General features: G+C 63.4%; 2 protein-coding genes across 2 annotated transcripts; both read right to left on the minus strand.

Annotated features, from left to right (window-relative positions):
- Positions 1–1,118: 1,118 nt before the first annotated feature.
- On the minus strand, positions 1,119–6,749 carry LOC309669145 (zinc finger protein 212-like; the record flags this gene model as incomplete). Its single annotated transcript, XM_082479748.1, has 4 exons — positions 1,119–2,648; positions 3,429–3,548; positions 4,348–4,474; positions 6,297–6,749. The coding sequence occupies 4 exons, from the start codon at positions 6,747–6,749 to the stop codon at positions 1,597–1,599; spliced, it is 1,752 nt and encodes a 583-aa protein (XP_082335874.1). The 3' UTR covers positions 1,119–1,596.
- A 525-nt stretch (positions 6,750–7,274) lies between these two features.
- LOC309669304 (zinc finger protein 783-like) lies at positions 7,275–13,369 on the minus strand. The gene is made up of 6 exons (XM_082479930.1): positions 13,250–13,369; positions 11,812–11,938; positions 9,724–9,837; positions 9,282–9,401; positions 9,060–9,194; positions 7,275–8,569 (listed from the first exon to the last, which is right to left on the minus strand). Exons 1-6 carry the CDS (start codon positions 13,349–13,351, stop codon positions 7,668–7,670), a joined length of 1,500 nt encoding a protein of 499 aa, XP_082336056.1. The 5' UTR covers positions 13,352–13,369; the 3' UTR covers positions 7,275–7,667.
- Between the last annotated feature and the right edge of the window lie 3,959 nt (positions 13,370–17,328).

The raw sequence follows: 17,328 nt of genomic DNA on the forward strand, positions 1-17,328 counted from the left end.
CTGCCCGGGGCAGCCCAGGCTGCTGGGTCCCCTCCCCCAGTTCCTGCCACCAACAGAGCCCCACTGCTTGCATGTGACATGGCCACCGAAGCCACAGGGGGGTGCGCTCGGTGGATATGGCCACCACAACCTCAACCTCAACCCATGGGTGAGGGCACAGCCACAGTAGGGGTTTCCCTGGAGTGTTGTCACCCACCGCTGTCCCCAGTGTGTCCATCAGGATGTCACCGCTGTCCCCAGGGCTTGCCCCAAGATTGTCATCCACGCATGCCAGGGTATCATCGTCACCCCCCCGGGCCAAAGCGAGGGGACACGAGCACTGCCTGTGCCTCGGGGTGCCACCATCTGCAAGTGCTGCCCCTGGGGACCCCCAAGACCAGGGCGGTTCCACCGGGGCACTTGGGCTGCGGGGCCCTGAGCTGGGGTCTCCCGTGCGGGGACAAACACAGCGGGCACAGGGCGCTGAGCCCCTTGGGGATACCCCAACCATGGCCAGGAAGGTCGAGCCCTCCTCAGGCGGGAGGATGAGCCACCAAATGGGACCGGGGACGATGGAGTGGCCCTGACCCGCCATGGGGAGGGCTGCAGGCAGGAGGGCGGTATCGCTGTCCTGCCACCCAGCGCTGCCAGGGAGACCCACGGGGCCCAGATCCCACAGAGCGGGGCTGTGAGTGGCAGCGTGGCATTCCTGTGGGGCGGCTCCGACATTCCCACGGGGCAGCTGCGCATTCCTCCCCTCCTGGCCCATCCTCCTCCTCCTCAGCAGGCAGCCCAGGGCGCCCTCGCGCTCAGGCTCCTGGTTTGCATTAGTTTCGAGGACTCGTCCCCAGGGTGTCCGACACCACCCGGGGCGAGGGCTGAGGTCTTCTGTCCCCAAAGGGCCTCGCGCCATCGCAGGCGATGGGAAGCAGCGGGGACACGGGGCGGCTGCCCGTGGTGTGCCGAGCAGGAGCCGCACACCCCCGGGAGAGGCGGATGTTGTAACTTACGGGGCCGCGTACCCAAGCTCCCTTTGCCGGGTGGAGGCGGCACGATGCCAGCCCCCCTCGGCCTGCCCCTCGGCGACCCACCCTGCAGCGCAACAGGAGACCACGTCAGCCCAGTCTTTTATCCGAGTCTCTTCCCGGCTCGTCCGATGACGCCGGCTGCTGCCCAGCCACAACAGCCCCTTCCCGGGCCACCCCACGCCCCCGCGCCACCTCCACGCTGGTAGTGTTTAGATAACCCTGAGTTCGCCCGCTCCGCTGTACCCGACACAGCTGCTCCTCGGCCGAATCCCCCTTCCACGGGGCAGCGGCACAACCCGGCTCAGCCCCGGCCACCAAACCTCCTCCGCTGCCTCTTGGGTCTCTTCACCCCCGGCGCGTTTCCCTGCCGGCGCAGCACATCAGCCTGCCTCCGTCCTCCTCTTCCTCCTCCTCCTGGAGACCCAGGTGGTGCGGAGGCCCCACGGCAGTGCCATGAGCCCCCTGGCGGTGCCATGAGCCCCACGGCGGTGCAACACCAGCTGCTTGGCGCGTCCCGTTGTCGCAGGCTGCTGCACCTCTGCGGAGCAGCCTGGAGAAACGCCGCCCCTTCCCTTCTCCAGCCCTCGCGCTAGGGATTATCCTGGGTCAAAGCTTTGCAGGGGCTGGTCTCCCCGTCACGGACGGGCAAGGTGATGGCGGGAGAGGTGGCAACGGCGTGGACCTTTTGGTGGTGGTTCAGAGACTGTCGGTGTCGGAAACTCTTGCTGCAGCCGTTGCACTGGAAGGGCCGCTGCTGGGTGTGCCGGCGCTGGTGCTCCTCCAGCGACGCTTTCTGGGGGAAGCTCTCCGTGCACTCGATGCAGCGGTAGAGCCGCTCCCCGGCGGCGCTGGCCCGCGGGGGCCGACCTGCCCACCCGCCCCGCAGCTGCACCCCGTGGATGCGCTGGTGCTTCTGGAGGTGGTGCTTCTGGATGAAGCCCTTGCCGCAGGCGGGGCAGCGGTAGGGACGCTCCCCGGTGTGGATGCGGTAGTGCTTGTTGAGGTTGGACTTCTCGTTGAAGCTCTTCCCGCAGGCCGGGCACTGGAAGGGACGCTCGCCCGTGTGCAGGCGCTGGTGCCGCAGCAGCGCAGCGTGGTGGGCCAGGCTCTTCCCGCAGGCCGTGCAGATGAAGGAGCCGTTGCTCTTCCTCGCCTGGCTCTGCTGCCGCGCCAGGAGGTTGCGCTTCAGCCGGACGCTCTTCCAGCCCAGTGGGAGCGCGCGGGGCTCTTCCCCTGCGGCGCAGGGACGACGCTCCTCCGAGCCGGGCTGCGACAAGGCCGTCTCCGCGGTGGTGTCTTCTCCCAGCGGCATTCCCTGGGGCAGGGCGAACGGCTGGTCAGTCCCCATGCCGAGCACGTGCTCTGCTGGGAAAGGCAAACCGGGGGCAGGGTGAGCTTCCACCGGCACCACCACGGGCTTGAATTCAGGCTGGGCAGCCCCGTGTTCGCAGAAGTCCCCTACGGCCTCTCCTGCTGCCTTCTGCTCGTCCAAGCCAGCGTGGCTCTCCCAGGGCGCCGGCTGCTCCTGGCTCAGGGGAACCTCCTCGTCCAGTCTCGCTGAGGGGGTCTGCGGCACAGCCAGGATTTCAGATCCTTCCTCCTGGGGCTGCTGCTCTTCTGTCTTGATGACGATCATCTCACCTGCTGAGAGACAGCCATTCATTCCCGGCAAGGAAAGCTCTCCCGTGCCCGCAGCCCCAGCGCGGGAGCGGGGAGCTGAGCTTCCCCTGCGGCGCGTTGGTGAGACCAAGCAGCAAACGTGCCGTTAGAAAAGGAGCCGGAAAGTTTTACCCAGAGCAAAGCGGGAGAAGGACACATGAGGCAGAGGGGGCATTGGCACCTCCTGGGGTTATCGCTGGACCTCAGGGACATTTGGCGGCCTGGCAATGAAATACTCGTGAAGAAACCAAACCAGAGGAAACGTGAAGGCAAAGCTGCTCTCCTGGCAGGAAATTTGTCAGGAATGGCAGAGTTTAGGTGGGTGAATCTGGGCAAAAGGATCAAAGCGAAACCTTCCGGGAGCAGGAGGGAGCATCTGCCTGCAGGGCCAGAGAGCCGCCCTGGCGCTAAGCCTTGCCCCAGCTCTCCCAGTTTTCCGCTCTTTTTGGCAAGGGGGCTCTTCTGGGCTTAAAGATCTGCTCTTAAAAGTTTTAAGGAGGCCCCAATGACATGGCTTAAAGTCCCGACGGTTCCTGACCCCGCGCAAGACTGGAAACGCTCCCCGCAGGGACAGGATCAGCTCGGCAGGGACGGGATCCAGCGGGAGCGACAGGGGCACTGCTGCTGGCACGCTCCAACCCCCGCGCTTTGTGGGCAGGCAGCAGCGGCGTGCGGGCAGCAGCGGCGTAGCCCAGCCGGCACAGACCCTGCCCAGCCCAGGCGTGTCGATAGCGCTCGTTCTCAGCCTTCGCTGTGACTCACCGCCACTGAGGTGCTCCGACACCGCTCCGTTCTCCGGCAGCCCGTGGGTCCTCGTACCCGAATCCTCCCCGTTTTCGGCCGGCGGTAGCAGAGCGGGTTTGGAGCTGGCGTCCCCGGGCCCTGGGAAGGAGGAAGCAGCGGTAGGAACTGCTGACGCTGGGGACCAGCACCAGCTCCCCTCGGTAAGGGGCTGCTCTCGCACAGCGGGAGCCGTGGGGTGCCCAGAGGGGTCCTGGGTTCACAGAGCAGCAGCTCAGGTTTCCCAGGACCATCAGAGCAAAGCAGGCTGACGCCAGCCAAACCAGGAACATTATTTCAGTTACCCCAAAAAGAAGCGCCTGTTGGGCACTCAGCCTTTAAAATTTCAGCCAAAAATAATTAGTGCTGAAATTTAGGACCATACGCAGCAAACCCCTGCAGGGTGGTATATGTACGGCCCGTGACCTGGCAAAAAACGGTGCAGGAAGGCAGGTTGCTGGACACAGCATGGGCACGTTACTTGAAATCCCCACCACGTACTGTCCTGACCGCGCGGGGAGGGCTGGCCTCTGCTCCCGCAGACCCTGTGCGGAGTCCCGGGGCACCAGCGGACGCCTGCTCCTCCTGCAGCGCGCGGGCTCACGGGGGAAAAGCCTCGCAGGGCAAATCAGGGCGGACAGAGGGCCAAATCCCGGCAGCGTCCGAGCACCCCCGCTGACAACACTGCTGCGTTGGCAGGATGAGGTGTTCTTCGGCTGCACGAAGCACAGTTGTCACCCTCAACCGAGAGGCAACAAAACCTTAAACGTGTAAAGGTGTCACCTCTCACTACCTGTTCTCCAAACACCCAGACAACGCAGCCACCTACAAGCAGTCATAAGCAGGACTCAGACCAGGGGATGATAACGTGTCCGACACGCGAGTGGAGACTGATCCTCACCAAGAGAGACCGCAGTCTCGTAATTCCCCTTCATCGCGATCCTGTAGAGCTCCTTCTGCCGGCTCTCCGAGCTGCCCCACTCCTGCTCCAGCAAACCGGCCGTGTCATCCTCACATGCCGCCGGCACCTGAAACCGCAGGAGGCACCTTGGCGCTTCCCCGCCTCGTCCTTCCCCCCTGCCCCAAGGCCCCACCGCTCCCCCAGGACAGCAGACGGCGGCGTAATGCAGTGAGGGGCCACAGCTCCTACGGAAAGGAGCTTTGTCACGGCCAGAACCCAGGGGACAATTTCCAACCGGCAGAGCGAGGCTGGCACGTTTCCCCCCCTACACACACAACCGTGACAGGTTCACAAGCACCTCTCCATCCCTTGATCGCCACCGCAGCCCCAAGCGGCCAGGTGAGCAGTGTCACCCCTCACGCGGGAGCAGGATGGTTCAGAAGCCACCGTCCCACCAGTGGGGTGACCAGTGAGACCCCACAAGGCTGAAAATGCTCAGGGGTGTTGTGCTCTGCTCCCCCACCTCACTGGGGACAGGGAAGAGCGGGAAGTCCCCGACTGCTGCCTCAGTGTGCCAACTCTCCAGGGAGAGCACCGGAGGGGCCGTGTCCGTGAGCAGTGACCTCTGAGAGCCAATGCCACAGCTCACTGGCCACACGGTGGCCTGGGGCACATCTCTGTGACCTTGGGCTCGTGCCCGTTACCTGGAGCTTGTCCTCGTTACCCTGGGCATGTCCCCATTAGCTCAGGCACGTCCCCCCTTAGCTGGGGTTCGTCCCTGTTACCTTGGGCACATCCCCATCAGCCGGGGCTTGTCCCTGTTTGTCACTGTGGGCACATCCCTGTCACCTGAGGCTCGTGCCCATTAGCTGGGGCCTGTCCCTGTCACCTTGGGCACATCCCTGTTAGCTGGGGCTCGACCCTGTTCATCACCGTGGGCACGTCCCCATGAGCTGAGGCTTGTCCCCGTTACCTTGGGCTCGTCCCTGTCACCTTGGGCACATCCCTGTCACTTTGGGCACGTCCCTGTTCGTCACCATGGGCACGTCCCCATGAGCTGGGGCTCGTCCCTATTACCCAAGACTCATTCTTGTTACCCTGGGCATGTCCCCATTACCTTGGGTTTGCCCCTGTCGCTTTGGGCACATCCCCATCACCCGGGGCTCGTCCCTGTCACCTTGGGCATGTCCCTGTTCATCACCGTGGGCACGTCCCCATGAGCTGGGGCTCGTCCCTGTCACCTTGGGCTCGTCCCTGTCACCTTGGGCACATCCCTGTTCGTCACCATGGGCACGTCCCCATGAGCTGGGGCTCGTCCCCGTTACCTTGGGCTCGTCCCTGTCACCTTGGGCACATCCCTGTCAGCTGGGACTCGTCCCTGTTCGTCACCATGGGCATGTCCCCATGAGCTGGGGCTCATCCCCATCACCCGAGGCTGATCCCTGTCACCTTGGGCACATCCCCATGAGCCGGGGCTCGTCCCCATTCGTCACCGTGGGCACGTCCCCGTTACCTGGAGCTCATCCCTGTCACTTTGGGCACGTCCCTGTTAGCTGGGGCTCATCCCTGTTCGTCACCGTGGGCACGTCCCCATGAGCTGAGGCTCGTCCCCGTTACCTTGGGCTCGTCCCCGTTACCTTGGGCACATCCCTGTCACCTTGGGCACATCCCTGTCAGCTGGGACTCGTCCCTGTTCGTCACCATGGGCACGTCCCCATGAGCTGGGGCTCGTCCCTGTCACCTTGGGCACATCCCTGTCACCTTGGGCACATCCCCGTCAGCTGGGACTCGTCCCTGTTCGTCACCATGGGCATGTCCCCATGAGCTGAGGCTCATCCCCATCACCCGAGGCTGATCCCTGTCACCTTGGGCACATCCCCATGAGCCGGGGCTCGTCCCCATTCGTCACCATGGGCATGTCCCCGTTACCCGGGGCTCGTCCCCGTTACCTTGGCCTCGTCCCCGCCGGGGCCCGGCCCGGGCCTGGCTGCCCAGCAACCGCGGTGCTGGAGCTGGCGCTCGACGTGCTCCAACCGCCGCGTGTTCTCCTGCACCAGGGCGGCCAGGGCGGCCCATTTACGTTCCAACCGGTTCCCGAAATCCAGCACCGCTTTCTCCAACCCGGACACTTTCTTCTCCGCCGTCTCCGCTCTCCCTTCCAGGCTGAGCAGCCGCAGGGCCTGCGATTCCACCTTCCTCTCCACCGCCTGCACCGCCGCCACCACCGTCCACAGCGAGATCTCGGGCACCGCCGCCGCCTTATCCCCTTCACCGGGGAGGGGACCGTGGGGCTGCGGCGGCAGCGGCTGCCAGGCCTCGGCCCCCCACTCGGGCTCCTGTTCGCGGGGTGAGGGGGGGATGAGGCGCTGAGGGGCCGCCACCGGCGGGCCCGTCCCCGTCATGTCGCCCCCCTCCCCCCCGCCTTTACCACCACCACCTCCGCGCCCGCCCGCCCCCAGCGGCACCGGGGCCCGCCCTGGTGTGAGGGGAAGGGGGGGGGGGGGGATCCGCCACCGCCGCCTCCTCCCGCCACCCCCCCCCCCCCCCCCCCGCCGGTACCTGAGCGGGGCCCCAACGGGCCATGGCCGCGCGCGCCGCCGCCGCCCCGCCACAGCGCCCCCTGCCGGCCCGCCCCGCGCGCCGCACCGCACCGCCCCCCGGTGCCCCCCCCCCCCCCCCCCCCGTTACCGGCACCGCCGCTCCCGCCCCGTATTCCCCCCCCCCCTCTACGCGGCCAGGACCCCCCACCCCGCCAGGACATACCCCCCCCCCCTCCCCCCGCGCCCGGTGGCTCCTCCGGCCTCACCCCCCCACACCACCACCGGGAGGAGGGCAGCAGCGTTCCCGGTACCCCCCCCCCCCGGGGGACGGCCAGGTTCCCCCCTCCCCCTCCGGAGCCGAAGGAAGGTGCGTTCAGCATCTTGGATTTCTACAGCATCTATTGGTGCTCTCCAGAAAAGGGACGAATGCGACACAGCGGCAGTACCCAGTCCTGGTGTCCCCCCCACTCCCGGTGTCCCATCTGTTCCCGGTGTCCCCCCCAGCTCCCGGTGTCCCATCTGTTCCCGGTGTCCCCTCCGCTCCCGGCATCCCACCGGGGCTCAGGAACAAGGAGCGACCCAAGCACCCCGGGTCTGCACTGGCAGGGCTGGTCACCCTCCATCCCGTGCTCCAGCTTTCATCCGACCCACACACGGGTGTGGGTCCGCAGAGGGCGAGAGAAGGTCCGACAGAGTCCTCCTGTCCCCGGGAGGACAATTCCCGGCTTCCCACCCCCTCTCCTGCCACACTTCCCCGCTTCTCGTGTCCCCGGGGGGAGGTTACACGGGCGCCGGGGGCACAGGCAGCGGGTCCCCACAGGCGTACAGCCTCTTCTGCCGCACGTGGATCCTCCGGTGGACGTTCAGGTGGTGGTGGCGCTTGAAAGTCTTCTGGCAGATGCCGCACTGGTAGGGTCGCTCGCCGGTGTGGGTGCGGTGGTGGCGGACAAAGTCAGAGGCCCACGTGAAGCTCCTGTTGCAGCAGGGACAGAGGATGAGGTGGTGGCTGGTATGTCGGCGCTGGTGCAGGATGAGGAAGCTCTCGCTGGAGAAGTTCTCCATGCATTCGTTGCACGTATACATCCTTTTCCCAGGTGACAGCGGGTACCTGGTGGGGCTGGGCTTCCCCAACACCGTGCCGCAGTCCTTGCTTGGGGTTTGGGGCTGGGAGGCCGGGCACGGCGCCCGGCTGGAGCACTCCTCCGCCTCCAAGGGTTGGCAGAACCCTCTGGCCGCCCGAGCCCGGAGGTGACGTCGGATTTTTTTCTTAGACATGAAGCTCCGGTCGCAGTGCGTGCAGATATAAGGCACCAAGTTGCTGTGGCTGCGCTGGTGAATGATGAGGTTGATTTTGAGCAGAAAGGTTTTCCTGCAGACGGGGCAGGAGTAGAATTTCTCCCGGGTGGAGTTTCGCTGGCAGGCGGCAGTCCGGCTCACGCAGGAGCCCTCCACGGGCTCTCCCTGGGAGGCAGGATCCGCCTGCGCCATCGCTCTGCAGACGTCGGGTATCGCCTCCTTACCCGGCTCTTCGGGAGCATCGGCCACCAGACCCTGGCCACCGTTCCCCAAATCTTTCCTGTCCTCTTCTTCCAGACCTTTTGAGGGCGTTTCAGGCACTACCGGCTTCTCCGCAGCGACCTCCTCCTGCGGTACCTCCGTTGGGATCCCCACCTCGGCATCTGCTGGAAATTTTGCAGAACCCAAACATCACTCCTCCGCTCGGCTTTGAGGACAAGGCATAAACAGCAAGGGGCTTTCCTCCCACCCCACTCCCCCCTTGCCTCCCACCCCCTCCCCAGCCAGCAGCCGGTACAATCTCAGCCTCGCTTCTCTTCCAGCTCAGTGTCTTCACACCTGGAGCGCTACGGCTCATCCCTGCAGACGCCCCAAGGGCGGTTCGAGATGACAAATGTCACCTAGGTAGGATGGGGGGACTCTTAACAGAAACATCAGGGCTCGTCCTTCGCAGCAAATGGACTTGGTGGGCTGGTTCACACCGTGCCATGCCTCGTCCTTTGCCGTTTCACGGCAGGATTTACCGTCAGAACCCGTCTGAAGCATGTAAAACCCTGTCCTGCAAGCCCCAGGCCCAGAGAGCCCTGTGCAAACCTCCGGCTGCTCCTCGAGGCTGCCAGCCCCGCCAAGGAGGGACAAAGGGCTCTGTCCCTGTACCTGCGGCAGCGGGAGGCGACGGAGACGGTTTCAGATTCACCGCTTCACGACAGCACGTGGAGAGAGGGCAGGAAGGGGACGGGGTCGGCTGGCTGAGATCTGCTGGCACAGCGGTGGCTTCATGAGGGAGGTGTGCTGCAAAGGCAAGAGGAACGATGATGACGATAGAGCCAGGCAGGGGCCCAGGACCCCTCACGTTAGCTGGGTTTGCCCACCACTCACGTGAACTGCAGTTCACCGTGACCGCCAGGCTCCTGCTTCCCTCCGGCTCCCTAGAGTTCCCCTCACAAGACTCTTTTGTCTTCATCTCCATCAGACCCTCATCACTCAGGCGGTCCGGCTCTGGGGAGGAGAAGGACACTCAGCTTTACCGGCAGCCAGCCGGGAGCTCAGAGGAGCACGCACAGGGGTGGGGGTCTCCCCACTTCCCAGGCCCACAGGGCATCAGGGTCCCTGCAGCACACAGCGGCAGCTGGGTCAGGGGAGGGTTTCCTTCCATCAATGTGTCCCAGCATACATTCCCCGCGTCCTCTCCCAGCACAGACTGTCCACAGCCGTCACAGGAGACACCTCGGTCCCTGCGGCTGAGGGCAGGGACTACACTCATGCCGGTAAGCGGCCGGGAGTCAGGATTCCGGCATGGAAGAAACCCAGCGTCACGCACCTCCGGCTGGCTCCGCAGATACATCTGCTCCCTCCAGGTCTGGCTCGGCCGGTGTGCACGGCTCTTCTCCTCTTTCCAGGCGAGATAAGAGTTCAGGCTTGGATAGATCACAGTCTGTTCAAGAGCAAGAGAGACATCAGGGGCAAGACACGACAGCGTCGTTACGGGTGCACCCACAGCCAGTGGACGCAGGGCCAGTCCCAGTCCAGAAAAACGGCACCTCCAACCGGGGCTGCGTCAGCGCCGGCACGCGGGAAGTTACGGACACAGACAGGGACCGGCAGGCAGCAGTTCTAGGAGAAGAGAGTCTAAAAAGCATTCTCCGGCATGTCTGACACACACACACACGGCAACAACTGCATGAAACTCCATCCCTGCTCCATGGCAGAGGGGAATCCCTGCAACAGACCCCCTCCCCCCCCCAAATTCACCTCTGTCCTGGTTTGAGTGACACAATTTCTTGTTCAGTAATTTTATTCTGCAGTGAAGTCTCTTCTAACACTTGGGAAAACTGCACTTTTAGAAGACTCTATTGTCTGAATTTGGGAAAACATGGACTTTACACCCAGCTGTGGTGTGTGGGTTTCAAGGTCTCGGTGTTTTCGAGCTCGCCAGGTGCGGGGACGAGGAGGAGCGAGACCCGGGCACTTGACCCATGCTGCCCAACGGGGTTATTTCACACCACGAATGGCACATTCCATAGAAATTAGGAAGTTTGCTGAGGAATTCTCTCTCTCCCTCAATGGCTGCCATCCTGAGAGCTCCTCGCCCCGGTGCCGGGGTCCTGAGCCCTTCCCTTCCTCCGGAAGCCACAGCGCTCGCAGTGTCCCACATGTGCTGTCCCCTGCTGGGAGTGCACGGCTTCTACGGACAGAATGGGCTGAGGATAATCCTTGTGTATTTTGTATTGGTGTCAGGATCAATATTGGTTCTTTAGTGTTATTAATGTTAATTATATAGTCTTATTCTATTAAACCTATTTATATTTCAACCCTCAGGCTTCCTTGGTTTTCCCCGATTCCGCTTCCCAGGTGGGGTGGGGCCATCAGGTGAGAGAGAATAATTGTCTGAATGAAAATAAATTATTGCGGGTTCCTCAAACCATAACAACCTCACAGACAGGAAAATACCCTGAAGCACAGGAAGGGAATGATGAGGCTCTGGACGGATTCTCGGGCGGCTGCACCTCCCCGCAGCTCCGTAGCCCGTCTGAGTACCTGTATCCGCTCCAGGGCGCCACATGTCGGTCCTGCTGCCCCTCACCAGGAGCGCAGCCGGCCCGAGCACACAGTGCTGAATGGCGACAAGAGGCACCGCCATGAGGTCCCTGTCCTGCTTTTCGCTGTGCCACCTCGGGCTGCGCTCGCAGGGGAGTCCCACAGCAAGAGGGGGCGGCCCTGGCTCCATCCCCCAAGCACTGAGAAGAATTAATTACGAGCACGAGGCCCCGGCTGGGCAAAGCGGGGTGTCGTGGAATCCCAGAACCGGTTAGGACGGAAAAGACCTTTAAGATCATGGAGTCCATCCGTTAACCTGGCACCGCCAAGCCCACCGTGTCCTTCAGCACCATTGTCCAGGTTGGAAAAGACCTTTAAGATCATTGCGTTCAACCAGACTTTTTGGAAAGTTCTTCTCCAGGGCTGCGCGTTTGAAAATCCAGCCAGAAGGACCTCAAACGCTGCCCCGTGACAGCTTCTCCCCTGCACGGCGGGAGCAACCCCAGCCTCGCTCCCCACACCAGGACCAACGGACGGCACAGCCGCCACGCTGCCGGGAAACCACACCAGGGTCTACACAGATGCAGAAGAGGGAATTTCTGCGGCGAAAAGAGGGAATTTCTGCGGCGAAAAGAGGGAATTTCTGCAACGACAACCCAGGGAGTTCAGTGTACCTGTTCCCCACGAGGAGAAGACACTGAGCGCTCGCTACCCCCTGCCAACCTCCGAGCACTGCCAGAAGGGACACGGAGGTGAGCGGATGGTTTGAGGGCCGGAGATCGCAGGGAAACAGAAAGAGGCAGAAAAGCAACCCCGAGAGAGGTCCCCGGGCAGTGACGGCAGCGGCCAAACCAGCGCAAACGGAGCCTACACAGGGACACCAGCGTCTCGTAGTTGTCCTCCATCACACTCCTGTACAGCTCCTTCTGCTCCTCGGCCAGGCTCGCCCACTCCTCCCCGCTGAACTGCACCGCGACGTCCTCGAAGGTCACCGGCACCTGGTAGCACCGGGGTTGGGCTGTAGGAAGGGGCAACTCCCCCCCATCCCCCCCCCCCCCCCCAGCTCCCAGCCCCTCCGACACCACCCCCCAGCCCAAAAAGCAGCGCCCCAAAAGCCCCATAAGCGGTTCCACACACTCACGCCCAGCCCCACACAAAGCCCGTCCCCCAACAGCCCCCTAAGCAGCCCACCAGGTTCACCCACAGTCTCCTAAAAGCCCACTCAGCTGCCCCCTAAACAGCTCCCAGCCCCTCAACGGCCCCATAAGTGACCCCCAGGCTCGCTCTCAGTCCCCTTGACCTCCCAACAGCCCCCTAAGTGGCCCCACAGGCTCACCCCCAGCCCCCAAAGCCACCCCTCAGCCCCATAAGGGAACCCCCCCAGACCCACTTCCAGCCCCCAACAGTCCCCTAAGTGGCCCCATGGCTAATTACCAGCCCCAAGCTACCCCTCAGCCCCACAACAGGCCCATAAGCGATCCTCCAAGCACACTTCCAGCCCCCATCACCCCACAACAGCCCCCTAAGTGGCCCCAAGGCTCATTACCAGCCCCAAGCCACCCCGTCAGCCCCACAGTGGCCCCATAAGTGACTCCCCAGTCCCACTGCCAGCCCCTGTTACCCTCCAACAACCCCCTAAGTGGCCCCATGGCTCATTACCAGCCCCACAACAGCCCCCTAAGTGACCCTCCAAAACCACTTCCAGCCCCCAATAACCCCCTAAGTGGCCCCATGGCTCACCCCCAGCCCCCCAAGCCACCCCTCAGCCCCACAACGGCCTCATAAGCGACCCCCAGGCCCACTCTCAGCCCCCAGACCCACTTCCAGCCCCCTAAGTGGCCCCATTGCTCACTAGTACCCCCCAGACACCCGTCAGCCCCATAAGTGACTCCCCAGTCCCACTGCCAGCCCCTGTCCCCCCCAACAACCCCCTAAGTGGCCCCGTGGCTCACTAGTACCCGCCAGCCACCCCTCAGCCCCACAATGACCCCTTAAGTGACCCTCCAAGCCCACCCCCATCCCCCATCGCCCCCCAACAACCCCCTAAGCGGCCTCGTGGCTCATTATCAGCCCCCACCCACCCCTCAGCCCCACAATGGCCCCATACGTGACCCTCCAAGCCCACCCCGAGCCCCCATCGCCCCCCAACAACCCCCGAAGCGGCCCCGCGCCTCCCCCCCAGCCCCCAGCCCCCCCCTCAGCCCCACAATGGCTCCACAACCACCACACGCCCCTCGCTCCCGGCTCCTCCCGGCTCCCCCCCGGCTCCCCCCGGCTCCCCCCCGGCTCCCCCCCGGCCCGGTCCGTACCTGGGGGACCCGCAGCGCCCAGGGAGGCCCGTTCCGCAGCGCCGCTTCCGCCCGCTCCAGCCGCCGTTCCAGCTCCTCCAGCCGGGCCTGCGGCCCCGCCATGGCCCCCGCCGCGGCAAACCCGCCGAGGCCCGGCCCGGCCCGGCCCGCCCCGCCCGCGCCACCGCCCCCCGCCCGCCCCCCCCCACAGCGCCCCCTGCCGGCCGGGCGGCTCCGGCGCCCGGTGTCACGCCGGGACGGGCTTTCCCCGGTGGGGGCTAATGGGGAGGGGGAAACCCCACGCGGACGCGTGTGACCCCCACTCCCCTCCCTCCCTCCGAATCGACCGCTTTCCCGGTGATTGGCAGCTGTCAATCACTCGCGGCGGGCGCGGCGCTGCGGACCGCCGGCCGGTAGGGGGAGCGCCGCCGCCAACGGGAGTGGGGCGCCCCCTGGCGGCTCCGCGGGGGGCGCGGGAGGGGGCGGAGCGGCGGCGGTGAGCGGGGACGGGGCTGCGGGGGAGGGTCGGTCCCGGTGTGCCCCGGTACCGGGAGGGAGCGGGGGCTCGGTCCCGGTGTGCCCTGGTGCCCGGCGGGAGAGTCGGTCCCGGTGTGCCCCGGTACCGGGTGGGAGGGTCGGTCCCAGTGTGCCCCGGTACTGGGTGGGAGGAGAGGGTCGGTCCCGGTTTACCCCAGGACGAGGCAGGAGGGGGGGGTCGGTCCCGGTGTGCTGTGTCCGGTACCGGTGGATCCCGACGCGGTTCCCCCCGCCGCAGCGGTCCCGGAGGCGGACGGCAGAGGAGCGGGAATGGAGCCCCCCCACCCGACCACCTTCTTCCCCACTGTTCCACCGGCAGCACCGGGCAAAGCCCCGAGGCCGAGCGGGACCACCAGCATCTCGCTGTGGACGGTGGTGGCGGCCGTGCAGGCGGTGGAACGGAGCGTGGACGCCCACGCCTCCCGGCTGCTCAACCTGGAGCGCCGGACGGTCACCACTGAGAAGAAGTACCTGGATTGCGAGAAAACGGTGGTGGATTTTGGGAACCAGTTGGAGAGCAAGCTGGCTGTGCTGGGCACCCTCATCCGGGAGTACGGGCAGCTCCAGCGGCGCCTGGAGAACATGGAGAACCTCCTGAAGAGCAAGAACTTCTGGGTGCTGCAGCTGCCCCCCGGGGGTGAGGTCCCCAAGGTAAGGAATGGCTCGAGGAGGGGGACACAGCCGGTGGCCAGAGCTGCTTTGCTCCTTCTAGCTCCTCACCTTCTCCCGTGAGGCCTGGAATGGTCAGAGAGTGTGAACGAACGGTGGAGCTTGTCATCTTTGGTCACCTTCCGTATGGCCGGTTACAAGTGGTATTCCCCAGCGCTCGGTGTTGGGGACGGTTCTCTTTAATATCTTTGTCAATGACCTGGACGAGGGGATGGAGTGCACCCTCAGTCAGTTTGCAGGGGACACCACGTTGGGCGGGAGTGTTGACCCGCTGGAGGGTAGGAAGGCTCTGCAGAGGGATCTGGACAGGCTGGATCGATGGGCCGAGGCCAACCGTGTGAGGTTCAACCAGGCCAAGTGCCGGCTCCTGCCCTTGTGTCACACCAACCCCATGGACGCTACAGGCGTGGGGCAGAGTGGCTGAAAACTGCCGGCGGAGAAGGCCCTGGGGGTGTTGGTCGACAGCGGCTGAACAGGAGCCGGCAGTGTGCCCAGGTGGCCAAGAAGGCCAACGGCATCCTGGCCTGTATCAGCAATAGTGTGGCCAGCAGGAGCAGGGCAGTGACCGTCCCCCTGTCCTCGGCACTGGTGAGGCCCCACCTCGAGTGCTGTGCTCAGTTTTGGGCCCTTCACGACAACAAAGACATTGAGGTGCTGGAGCGTGTCCAGAGAAGGGCAGCGGAGCTGTGGTGGGTCTGGAGCACAAGTCCTGCGAGGGGCGGCTGAGGGCCCTGGGGGTGTTCAGCCTGGAGAGGAGGAGGCCGAGGGGAGACCTTCTCGCTCTCTACAGCTCCCTGAAAGGAGGGGGTAGCGAGGGGGGGTCGGGCTCTTCTCCCAAGGGACAGGCGATGGGACAAGAGGAAACGGCCTCAGGTTGCATCAGGGGAGGTTTAGAATGGAGATAATTTCTTCCCGGGAAGGGCACAGGCTGCCCAGGGCAGTGGTGGAGTCGCCATCCCTGGGGGTATTTAAAAGCCGCGTAGCCGTGGTGCTGAGGGACATGGGTTAGTGGTGGGCTTGGCAGCGCTGGGGTGACGGTTGGACTCGATGATCTTAAGGGTCCCTTCCAACCCAGATGATTCGGTGATTCTATGTTTAGATTCACTGCGAAAGGACAGGTTGTGGCACGTTACGACAAACGGTAGGTTCTCCCCCCGCCCCGAGGTCCGCAGGCTGCATGATGGGGTCAGGCTCCGCACAGGGCGAGGGGAGAATATTGTGGAATTCGCAGTTTATTGGCACAAATTAACAAAAGTTCTTTAAACTGAAGAGCTGAGTCTACTCTCTTTGTGTCACGAGAATGCCCCAAGGCAGGAATTTTTTTCTCCTTGCAGCACGTTGTACCTATCAGCAGTAATAAATAGAAACGAGGACAAGGACGTTACTTCAGGATGTTTCAGTTCCAGACCCGGTGCCGAGTGTGTCACTTTTGCCATTTCAGGCCCCGGCGGCATTCGAGAGCGCCGCCGCTGACTTTTCTGCACAAGAGTGGGAGAATCTGGAGGACTGGCAGAGGGAGCTGTGCAAAAACGTGCTGAGAGGGAAGAACGAATCGCTCATCTCTCTGGGTAGGCATCATTCCGTCAGTTATTGCTGCTTCTGGACTAGCTCTGTTTTGGGGACTTTTTCCCACACCGGGATTTGTAGAAACGTGGAGAAGTCGGTGCCTGTTGCTGAGGGCAGCACAGCGCATCACCTCCAGTCCTTCCATCTCCAGCACTTGCCGGGGTTGGGCACTGGCCACAGCCACCTCCGTGTCGCGGCCCGCAGGCCCCTTCCTTCGGCCCCCGGGATTTTTCCCCGCTGGGGTGGGGTTGGCTGCCAGAGACGGAATCCGACATCTCCCCGTGGGCCGTGCAGAGGGTTCTCGGTGCTGCCAAGCGGTGGGTTGTTGCCGATGGAGCCAGTTTGGGAAGCGCAGCTGAGTGTGTTCATCCCTGTGGACACAGCAGGTATTTTGATGCAGCACAGCGTTACGGTTTGGTGAACCCACAGCGATTTATTGTCATTTAGACAATTATTCTATCACCCAATGACCCCTCCCCACCCGGGAAGGGGAATTGGGGAAAAACAAGGAAGCCCGAGGGTTGAAATATAAACAGATTTTAAGACTAAATAATTAACATTAATAATACTAAAGAACCAATATTGATCCTGACACCAATATAAAATACACAAGGATTATCCTCAGCCCATTCTGTCCGTAGAAGCCGTGCACTCCCAGCAGGGGACAGCACATGTGGGACACTGTGAGCGCTGTGGCTTCGGGAGGAAGGGAAGGGCTCAGGACTCCGGCACCGGGGCGAGGAGCTCTCAGGATGGCAGCCATCGAGGGAGAGAGAGAACTCCTCAGCAAACTTCCTAATTTCTATGGAATGTGCCATTCGTGGTGTGAAATAACCCCGTTGGGCAGCATGGGTCAAGTGCCCGGGTCTCACTCCTCCTCGTCCCCGCACCTGGCGAGCTCGAAAACACCGAGACCTTGAAACCCACACGCCATCGTTCCTACAAAGGCCATATTTTCCCAAATTCAGGCACTGGAGCCTTCTAAAAGTGCAGTTTTCCCAAGCGTTAGAAGAGACTTCACTGCAAAATAAAATTACCGAAAGAGAACTGAGTCCTGTGTCGCTCAAACCAGGACACGTGGAAACCTTCATGTCTCTGTTCCTCCACAGATTACGCCATCTCCAAACCTGACCTCCTGTCCCGGCTTCATAGAGAAGCGCCCTGCAGTGGGGACAAGGCAGCTTCGAGGGAGATTCCGGCAGAACCAAGTCCAGGTAAGAGAGGAATTACAGCTCTATTCTCAGGCGTAGTGTTTGTGTGGTGGTGTCACCAGACAGAGGATATCGCGAGGTGATAGTCCTGATTTGCTATGGGAGGGGATGTCTCAG

Source organism: Vanellus vanellus (assembly GCF_965231255.1).
Source record: "Vanellus vanellus genome assembly, chromosome: 2".
Taxonomy (NCBI): Eukaryota; Metazoa; Chordata; class Aves; order Charadriiformes; family Charadriidae; genus Vanellus; species Vanellus vanellus.